This window comes from Cololabis saira, chromosome 14, assembly GCF_033807715.1.
Source record: "Cololabis saira isolate AMF1-May2022 chromosome 14, fColSai1.1, whole genome shotgun sequence".
NCBI classification, from domain to species: Eukaryota; Metazoa; Chordata; class Actinopteri; order Beloniformes; family Belonidae; genus Cololabis; species Cololabis saira.
Window position 1 is genome coordinate 9,482,188 of NC_084600.1, and position 11,099 is coordinate 9,493,286.

The following is an 11,099-nucleotide window of genomic DNA, read 5'->3' on the forward strand; positions in this document are numbered from 1 at the left end:
ATCAAATCATATGTAATTTACTTTTTTTCCCCATTTAGTTACAAGTCAGCCAGCTTAAACCACAGTCATGATTCCTCCAAAATAAAACCCTGTCATTGTGAAAAAACTCCCATCATAATCATTCCTCCTGTGAGAATCATGCCAAGCCAGCAAAATATGCACATTTTTTTTACAGTATACTCATTTACAACATTAAACTTTAAGTAACTCAGTACATGGTTCAATCATACAGACATTCTGTAAGACGTGGCAATGAAAAGGTATGTGTAACAGCGGCCATAACGAGCCAATATCCACATAAAAAGGCAGACGTAAGAGGGAAACCCACAACTGTGTGTCTGGAAAAGACACAGATTGATACGTCGCGGGTGATTACAGTCACCGCCGGACACAGTTGTAATCCCAGCTCACTGAGAGGCTCTGTGGCCTGTGATAGGACGTCCTGTGAGCCACGGGCTTCTCTGATTGGCTAATCAGTCTTATCAGGTGACTGCAGTTTCCAGGCTCCGGTGATGTAGCGCAGGCGGATGAAGACCAGGTCTCGGCCCATCTGTAGCCAGCTCCAGAACGGGACCAGCTTGGATCCTGGCAGAGGACAAACACACGCATTTCATTTACAAAATGTCATTTCAGAAGAACAAAAAAAGAAGAAATATGCAGATTTGGGGACATTTACATCAGATGGGCCACACAATAAATTAAAAATATTTTTAAGAAGCTGACATAACGAGATGTATTTTATTTTTATATCACTGAAGGAACTTGCACAGGCACCAAAAGGAGATTATACAACAATAAAAAGGTGCAACAGAGACAGGAAGTGTCGCCTTAACCCGTGAAAAACTCACCTTCTATTTCAGTCCAGTTGACAGCCACCTCTGCTATGGGGATTTTATAACACTGGGCAATATACAGAAGCTCCACGTCAAACGCCCTGACAGAGGGAAGAAGAGTTCACATATTCACGAGATGAATTCAAATGGAGGTTTGACTGAAGCTTAAAGTGATGGAGGTTCTTTTACGGGCTGCAGAACCTCAATATGTCTGGTACCAACGCTGCCTTTATCAAACTTTATCATACTGGAAAATAATGTGCAATATCATTCACTACAACGTGCAATTATGTAAATATCCGTCTGTTATCTTAGTTGTACACCAGTATTTTTTATTATTATTGTATATATCAGTACTGTTTATAGTGTGTCATACTCTGTTATTATTATTGTATTATTATTATTTCTATTTCTATTGATGCCTCTTGTTTTTGCACTATCCCCTTTGCTGCTGTACACTGCGAATTTCCCCGCTGTGGGACTAATAAAGGAATATCTTATAATAATAATAATAATAATAATAATAATAATAATAATAATGGATTTAACTTGTAACGCACTTTCCATTCAATGAATCTCAAAGTTACGACGGAGTATTAGGGCCAAACTAAGACAAAAAAAATTGGAAATTACGAGAATAAAGTCATAATATAATGAGAATAAAGTCGTAAAATTACGAGAATAAAGTCGTAATGTTGCGAGAATAAAGTCGTAATAGAATAAAGTCGTAATATTAGGAGAATAAAGTCGTAATATTACGAGAATAAAGTCGTAAAATTACAAGAATAAAGTCGTAACATTACGAGAATAAAGTCGTAATGTTGCGAGAATAAAGTCGTAAAATTACGAGAATAAACTCGTAATGTTGCGAGAATAAAGTCGTAATAGAATAAAGTCGTAATATTATGAGAATAAAGTCGTAATATTACGAGAATAAAGTCGTAAAATTACGAGAATAAAGTCGTAACATTACGAGAATAAAGTCGTAATGTTGCGAGAATAAAGTCGTAATATTATGAGAATATAATTCATGAGAACTCTAACAGGAAGAGCTTCTTCTCCCTGTGTTAAAATGAGGAATATTGAGCATCTTGTGAAGTTATATTTATATATTTATAATATATTACGACTTTATTCTCGTAATATTATGACTTTATTCTCGTAATTTTACGACTTTATTCTCGTAATATTATGACTTTATTCTCGTAATTTTACGACTTTATTCTCGTAATATTATGACTTTATTCTCGTAATTTTACGACTTTATTCTCATTACATTATGACTTTATTCTCGTAATTTCCTTTTTCTGTTTTTTTGTTTGGCCCTAATACTCCGTCGTACAAAGTGCTACACTTAGATCATTATTCATTCATACACATTCTCACTGGTGGTGGTAAGCTACAATTTGTAGCCACAGCTGACAGAAGCGTGGCTGCCATTCCGCGCCAAACGGCCCCTCCGACCACCAACATTCATACACATTCACACGGGGCAAGCTGGGTAAGGTGTCTTGCCCAAGGACACTACGACAGCAACTGGTATAGAGCGGGATTCGAACCTCCGACCTTCTAATCATTGGACGACCCGCTCTACCACCTGAGCTACTGCCGCCCCAGTTATCAAGTCTCAGAGAGGAAGGGTTGGCACTCAAAAGTAGATTATTTTTCTCCTATATGTGTTTAATGTACAAAGAGGGGTGGGGGGGGCATAACACACTGCTTTTCTACAACTGCTAAATGCTTGTTATATATATATATATATATATATATATATATATATATATATATATATACACACACACACACATACATACATACATACAACAATTTTAAACTCTTGTTTTTGCTGCTTTTTTTAAACTTGTTTTTATTGTAGCACTTTCAGATTTGTTTCAAATATAAAGTGCTTTATAAATAAAATGTATTATTATTATTTATTATTGTTAACAGACAAGTACCTTAAGAACGTTTCTAATGTTTTATTACACCAAGATCAAAATAAAAAGTTAAAAGTGTAAGTCTTTTGGAGGATTGAGACTAAATATAGGTGAAGAAACCTCACCAGTTACACTAGTCATTTTTGGTGCGATAAACTGAAATTCATCATTCCTGATGACCATCTCATTAGTTTCAATATCACATTCAAATGCACGTCACTGCAACAGCTACGGTATTACACGGCGGTTTGCAGGTCCTTACCATCGCTCCACATGAAGGGAAGAGAAAGTCTTGAGAGCAGCTTCCCGTGTGAAGAGCTTGAAGCCACACTGAGTGTCCTGGATCCCCCTCACGCAGAAAAACCACACCAGGAAGTGGAAGCCGTACATAAGAAATGTACGAAACATTGACCGCTAAGGAAAAAACATTTACTTATTTATTGTAAGGTTATAGCACTTCCTTAAGTACTTTTATCTTCATGGAGACGAGAAAAAATATATTACCTGAGCGACAGAATCTTTTTCTAGGTGAGCTCTGGAGCCACAGGAAATGGCCAAGTTCTCCTTTTTGTAAGAGAGGCATTGTTTCCATATTAACTAATAATATTAATAACATACCTCAAAATACATGCATGACAAACAAAAGCAAGAAAAGCAGAACAAAACCCTACCGGTCCAGGATTGAGGTCTTTAAGTCCAGCCTCCACTTTCTCAACGTCACAAAACCTTGTGGCTCCGTCAGCGTCTGCCATCAGGATGAACTTCCCTCTGGAGCTCAGCGTTCCCTGTGAGAGCAGACCAGGAGACAACGTCAGTCCGGCCCCGCGCCGCTGCGCTGCATTCACTTTTCACAGCTTCTGTATATTGCCCAGTGTTATAAATTCACACTTTTTTCTCTTTTGTGCATGTTTGCAGGCTGGAGCCTCGGGAGCTGCGTTCTGGCCCCCCGCCCCCCCATCCCTGGTCATCCCGTTGCTGCTTCCACCTGCCTACGTGGATGTCTGCTGTTGCTGCTTCCGCCTGCCTGCCTGCACCCCCCTCCCTCTGGTCATCCCGCTGCTGCTTCCACATGACTGTTGTGTGCTGCTGACGCCCCCCCCCCCCCCACCTCTGGTCATCCCGCTGCTGCTTCCACCTGCCTGCTGTGTGCTGCTGACGTCCCCGACTCCCCCAGTCTGGCCTTCGGCAGGGGGGTCCCCCCTTATGAGCCTGGACCTGCTCAAGGTTTCTTCCTCCTAAAGGGGAGTTTTTCCTTGCCACTGTTTGGCTTAAGGTTTTTCTCCCACTATGGGAGTTTTTACCTGCCATTGTTTATGTAATAATTGCTCGGGGGTTTATGTTTATGTTTATGTTCATGTTCTGGATCTCTGGAAAGCGTCTAGAGACAACATCTGTTGTATTAGACGCTATATAAATAAAATTGAATTCAGACACGGATGAACTTCAATCTGGGTTCAGGAGGCTGACACCACCTCCACCTTTAAAACTAAACTGAAACCTTTCCGTTTAGTAAAACCTCTAGTTAGTGTCAGTAAACCTCTAGTTAGTGTTTAGTAAACCTCTAGTTAGTGTTAGTAAACCTCTAGTTAGTGTTAGTAAACCTCTAGTTAGTGTAAACTCTAGTCTGTTAGAGTCAGTAGTCATAGTTGCAGCTATAGAACAAGACTATAATAGTTAGTCTCAAACATATCTTGGTGGTAGATATGCTGCTATAGGCTTATGCTGCAGGGGGCACCGACATGATCCACTGGGCGGTGCCTCTCACCTTTCTTCTCCTCTCCTGGTCCTGGTCCAGGTTTCTTCCTCCTAAAGGGGAGTTTTTCCTGCCACTGTTTGGCTTAAGGTTTTTCTCCCACTAGGGGAGTTTTTACCTGCCATTGTTTATGTAATAATTGCTCGGGGGTCATGTGCTGGTCTCTGGAAAAATCCTAGAGACAACTTCTGTTGTAATAGACGCTATAGAAATAAAATTGAATGGATTTCTGGTCTCACCATGCGCACCGCTCCCCCTTTCCCCCTGTTCTGCACCAGCGTCAGCACCCGGATTTTATCCGCACTGTACTTCCTGGTGTACCGCAGAGCAACCTGCCAACACATCACAACAACAATCCATGACATGACTAATATTTACTGTTATATTCTTAGCTCAGCTAAATCTAATGAGGGGGAAAATCCCAAAAAAGTTAAAAATGATTACCTCTGTGGTTTTGTCCTTACTGCCATCATCAACCACGATGACCTCATAGGTGAAAGAGGGGTTTTGTTTCTGCGGTGAGGCAATAATGAGAGGGATTTGTAACGTTACAGGCACTTTATACACGTCAATGCTGCCACCTAGTGGGGAAAAACATCTGATGTAAGAACATCTACTTCACCTCTGAGAAGACGTTTAAATTAGGCCCGTGTTATAAAAATTGATTTTCCAATTCTGAATCGATTTTCATATTAATTCCCATTACAACATTTGGTATTTTTGTGTTCATGCCCAAAAAATGATGTTCTGTTGGGCATGATTTTTTTGCCTTTAAATATGTTTAAAGGTATGAAAACATTAAAGTTTTCACTTATAATTGCATAAATTGTCTATATTTAATTTCATTTGCATAAAACGCTATAAACCAAATTCTCAAAAATTAAAAACCCGAAAAAGACTGAAAATGGAAAAAATTTAAACGGAATCTGGGAAAGAATAAAACCGATTTCATATGGCCTCTGTTTCCTCCCTGGATCTGTTTGGTAATTCTGACCCACGATGTTTCTGAAAGCAGTTCTATCAGCATTCTGGGAGCTGATTGGTCCTTACAGCATCATTAGCTGCCAATACTTGCTGTTTAATCTCAATATAATACTAGTATTAATATGTTGCAGAACTACAGTCATATAATTCATGCAACAGCTCAAAAAACACTTTTAATAACACTAACCCAAATCAATATCGGAATCGAATTGAACCAAATCTTGATAATCAATTCTGAATCTTAAGAATCGGAATCGATTCTTGACATTTGAATCGATCCCCAACCCTGGTTTAAATGCACTTCAACAGCTGCTTTTTGTAGATCACTGGTTTCACTTGTGTTAACTGCTTTGTTATATTAGTACTCACAAATGACGGCGGTGGGCTTGATAATTACCTGTCTCTTTTCTAGATACTCCATAGCTTCATCCAGCATCACAGGCACTAAGATGAAACAGAGTTATGGGATTAAACCTGTACCAGCTTTCATCATTGCCAGCCGACAGATGGTACAGTCATTCAACCTGCACTCTCTCTTCCTCTCTGACAACTGGAAATCATATTAAGATGATTCTTCACAGTCTGCTGTGCCTAGATTGTTAACGTTCATAGTGAACTGACTGTGCAGAAGCTCCAGACACAACATCCGGTAACACTCACTCCGGAGTTCTTCGTTGTAGGCCGGGATCACCACAGAGAGCTCCCTGGAGTGGGGGTCGTGTAGGCTGGGGAAGGGCCGCTCCTCCCCTGTGGCAGTGAGGAAAAATTTCTCCTTCTCGTGGCGTACCAGGTTCACCATCCCACCAGTAAAATGTGCTATTAAGAACACCTGTAAAAAGGAAGACAAACGAGAACAGAGTTCTACTTAGATTTCCTACAAAATATCTGTGTGTTTCTGCAGAGTATAAACTGATTCTATTTGGTGTATGTTGAATCTTCAAGCGCATTGGAATGTACAGTGTCTCATACAAGTGTGGATATTCAGCTAAATCTCTCCTAAAAACAAGTGCCCATGTTGTTCTACTGCTCCAGTCTTCTTTGTCTGGTGTGTTTTGTATTAATCTTGCAAAATCTTACAAGTCACACCTACGTTTTCTCGTCTGCTTGTGATCAGCCACAGATACAACCAATCAGTCCCTCCAGACGGGTGCACATGATGAACTTTACACCACTCTTACTCCTGCTGGAGGTTCATGTTTGATCTTGAACTTGTATGACTGCAGTCAGACATCTTCCTGTTGAAGGGAGTTGTGCTTTTGTCCACAGCATCAGCAGCTGCTCTATGCATGCTCAGGACGGGGAGGGAATTCAATCAGGAAGGAAGATTCAACGTTTGTTTCTTCCCTTTTGCTAGGCTGCTTTATACGAATCGCCATTATGAGAATATAATTACAGGACTGTCTCAGAAAATTTGAATATTGTGATAAAGTCCTTTATTTTCTGTCATGCAAAAATGTCATACATTCTGGATTCATTACAAATCAACTGAAATATTGCAAGCCATGTATTATTTTAATATTGCTGATCATGGCTTACAGCTTAAGAAAACTCAAATATCCTATCTCAAAAAATTAGAATATTCTGGGAAACTTAATCTTAAACTGTAAACCATAATCAGCAATATTAAAATAATAAAAGGCTTGAAATATTTCAGTTGATTTGTAATGAATCCAGAATGTATGACATTTTTGTTTTTTTTAATTGTATTACAGAAAATTTAAAGAACTTTATCACAATATTCTAATTTTCTGAGACAGTCCTGTATAATAAACTGGATTGCCCTGTAACTGACTGGATTGTACACAGATTATGATAAGTATCATTCATCTGAAACATAAATCAACTTGTTTCCTCTCTCTTCAAAGTGCCCTGGGATCACTTTCATTGCAAACTGGTGGTAACCCCCAGAAAAAAATACAATTTGGATTTTTCATTGTGTGCATGACTTGAGTCAGCCCATGAGAAATTGACACAATTTCCTGAGCCATCAATGAAAGGTCTGACATGCCACCACAGAGATGTCGTACAAAAGCTCCCCTTTTCAACCAGACCTCACAGCAGCTGTGTAAGCTGCAGCACTGCACTTCATGCCAGCCCCTTTACCACGGGGAGCCCACCTTTTCAATGAAGTTGGGTCACAAAGGGCTTACCTTAAACTCATACAGTAGCGTTGTGTTTACATGCTTTCCTCACATAAACAACCAATACCATGTCTTGGTCCTTCCACGTAAATGAGCAGGTATTGAACCCGTCCCCCCACTTTTCATTGGCTGCTGCAGCAGCTGTAGCTGGCAGGCTGAAGATAATCTGCAATAGTGTGTCATTGGAGTGTTCCTTCCTTTATTTTTGAAACTTTTACCCGTGATTGATCCAGGTCTACTTGAAAACTGTGCACTATTTTCTTCCTCAAGTGCAAATATCAAGTAGTATAGTCGCAGAGGTGTCAAGTAACAAAGTACAAATACTTCGTTACCTTACTTAAGTAGAAATTTTGGTTATCTATACTTCACTGGAGTAATTATTTTTCAGACGACTTTTTACTTTTACTCCTTACATTTTCACGCAAGTATCTGTACTTTTTACTCCTTACATTTTAAAAACAGCCTCGTTACTCTATTTCATTTGGGCCTTTAAAAAAAACTATCCAGTTAAATTGCTCCATCCGGATAGAGTGAATTTGGTTGTGGTTGTTTCAGATGTTCTTGTCCAGTTTTGTTCTTACATCCGTTCCCTCAGATTCCTGCAACTAAACTTGGATGTACATTCCAATAAAGGTTAGGATAAATGATAACATGCCTCTGAAGTTTGACTTTTTGCACCATTACAATACTTATAGGCAACTAGTCATCATATCTCCTGCTCTCTGAAACACATGTTAATGCTCAATAGTACACATATATGCTTCTTTAATATATTTACATTATACTAAGATACATTCATTTTCAATGGCTTTTGTCCTTAATGGCTTTTTCCCCCTTACATTACTTTTACACTTTAAGTTGTTTTGAAACCAGTACTTTTATACTTTTACTTGAGTAAAAAACTTGAGTTGATACTTCAACTTCTTTAAGAGTATTTTTAAACTCTAGTATCTATACTTCTACCTGAGTAACGAATGTGAATACTTTTGACACCTCTGTATAGTCGTGATAAAACCTTAAGCTTAGAATGGGTAAAGAAAGGCTCATTATTGTCAGAGTTGAACATTTGCTCCACAGCATACAACAGATACGTGTGAACTAAAACAAGTGTTTTATCACTCACTCACCACAACCAGAGCCAGAGCTGCCAGCACGGCCAGAACCTCCACTATTTCACACAGGAAATCCATTTCCCATCAAAGTTCCCGAGGAAACAGACTTGTGCCTGTCCGAGCTTCTTCACTGGCTTGCAGCTCGGCCACATCCACGCTGACGAGAGAGGATGGAGGGAGGAATCTCTGAAAAACGAGCTGCTACCGCATCTCTGTCAGGCTCCAGCAGAGTTTGTTCCAACGCGGAAGTGACTACGGTGTTGTCGACACGTCACCTTTACGGCGAGCCGGCTCCGCCACACCGCCCCCTGGCGGCCAGGGGGGGAAGCGCTGATATATATTTATATACAGGACTGTCTCAGAAAATTAGAATATTGTGATTTTCTGTAATGCAATTACAAAAACAAAAATGTCATACATTCTGGATTCATTACAAATCAACTGAAATATTGCAAGCCATGTATTATTTTAATATTTCTGATCATGGCTTACAGCTTAAGAAAACTCAAATATCCTATCTCAAAAAATTTGATTATTCTGGGAATCTTAATCTTAAACTGTAAACCATCCTATAAGGTATAGGATCTTTCCAGAGACCCAGAACATAAACCCCCGAGCAATTATTACATAAACACCTGTAGGTAAAAACTCCCCTTTAGGAAGGAAGAAAGCTGGACCAGGACCTGGCGGACAGGAGAGACACTGACACGATGCTTAGTTGGTGCTCTGCAATTTCTTTTAAGCAATAAAAAAAGAAAAACATATTTTATAAATTTTTTAATGTCATCTTATTAATGTCTGATACACCACAACATTGTATTGTTTAAAAAAAAAAGATTAAAAAAAATATCTTAAAATTGTATTTGTTCGATAACACTTTAGCAAAAACAGCGACATACAAATATAAATAATAATGCATAATAATGAATATAATTTCATGAAATGAGTTTAACATGTTTATGACAGACATTAAAAGTTTAACACATAACCTGATACAATTATACACTATTTATAATGTAAACTTCAGTTAGATTTATGCAGCTGTGGTGTCATTTAGCCTATCCAAAGGTTATTTCAGAGCCAGAATGTTCCTATTTGTTTGTAAAAACAAACAAAAAAAGAAAAACAGAAAAACAGCAAGAAGTAAGAAAATAAAACTTGTTGAGTCAAATGCACTCAAATCCGAAGGCTCTAGTTTTGGCTCTCATGGCAGTGGTTTTTGAGCCAGATGTTGTCAAAAGCTCAGGAACCAGGACCAAACCCAGGCTGCGATAATTCCTGTACGGGCAACATGTGGCCCAGATGTCAGATGTAGCTTTGACACGGAGTAGGACAAGTATGGGCAATACGAGATGTGACCAAAAGACCAGCGTAAAATGGAGATTTTGCTGAGTTATATTGCTGACTTTAAGCGGCCACACTTAACCTAAGTTAGCACCATTATTCCAGACCAAATCTGGGTCAAAGACACTCCAGATATGGACTATGTTTGGGCTTAACTTTCTTTACTATCTGGATGGCTACCACTGATCTGATACAAGCAGCTCCAGAGTAACCCATGCCTGCAGAATAGTATAGGAGAGGAAAACCCACAAACGGCAAGGACACGTGCAAAATGAATTGCATGCAATTATAAGCACTGCCCTGTTACAGTATAACAGATTAATCTGAGCCAGCCCTGAGTAAAAATGCTTCAAGCCTATCTTAAAATTAAGGATGTTGTCTACTCTTCATATTATATTATGAATGCGATTTGGAAGGATGAACCAAAATTGTATTCACAGAACTACAAATATACACCACAGGGAATCAGACACAGGAGAGAGTTTACAAACAAAAATAAACAAAAAAGACAACAAGTCCATATATTATAGGTCAGAAAATAGTGGTTCAGTTTCTATGTGGGTATAAGGACCGGTTTTGTTTTTACATATTAGATACTCGCTGACTATAATGTTACATTATAGTCAGCGAGTATCTAATGTGAAATTTAATCACTTCCTGAAATAAATAGCAGAATCTCAATGCTAATACACAAATACTATACGATACTAAAAAAGGAAAAAATAATTTTAGTAAATATAGAAAGGACATCCTGCAGCTCATTGTAAAGGTTTGCAGGTGCAGGTTTTATATTTGTTGAGAATCTTTAGAGGAAGGTTTTACATGGTTTATTGAGTTTAATGTAGAATATTTGAATATTAAAAAAGGACGAAATAACTTCTAACTAAAAGTATTATTATAATATAATCATAATTCATTTCCACTCGGGTGTTTAAAATTGAATTGAAACGTTTTTTGATTCCGCGCTTTGCATCCTCCCGGCCACCGTAGTCCAA

The 11,099-nt window shown here is 38.7% G+C and overlaps 1 protein-coding gene across 1 annotated transcript; it reads right to left on the minus strand.

The window, feature by feature from the left end:
• On the minus strand, positions 1–8,991 carry LOC133460227 (dolichyl-phosphate beta-glucosyltransferase-like). Its single transcript, XM_061740810.1, has 10 exons — positions 8,776–8,991; positions 6,168–6,336; positions 5,905–5,951; positions 4,968–5,036; positions 4,763–4,855; positions 3,442–3,555; positions 3,275–3,334; positions 3,033–3,184; positions 849–934; positions 1–585 (listed from the first exon to the last, which is right to left on the minus strand). The coding sequence occupies exons 1-10, from the start codon at positions 8,836–8,838 to the stop codon at positions 470–472; spliced, it is 969 nt and encodes a 322-aa protein (XP_061596794.1). The 5' UTR covers positions 8,839–8,991; the 3' UTR covers positions 1–469.
• Between the last annotated feature and the right edge of the window lie 2,108 nt (positions 8,992–11,099).

Excerpts from the sequence above, each read along its gene's own strand:
- LOC133460227 (XM_061740810.1), bottom strand. The coding sequence starts at position 8,838 with ATGGATTTCCTGTGTGAAATAGTGGAGGTTCTGGCCGTGCTGGCAGCT. Across the intron at positions 3,556-4,762 it reads AAGGGGGAGCGGTGCGCATG|GGAACGCTGAGCTCCAGAGG; the intron begins GTGAGACCAGAA and ends CTGCTCTCACAG. Across the intron at positions 586-848 it reads CAACTGGACTGAAATAGAAG|GATCCAAGCTGGTCCCGTTC; the intron begins GTGAGTTTTTCA and ends GTCCTCTGCCAG.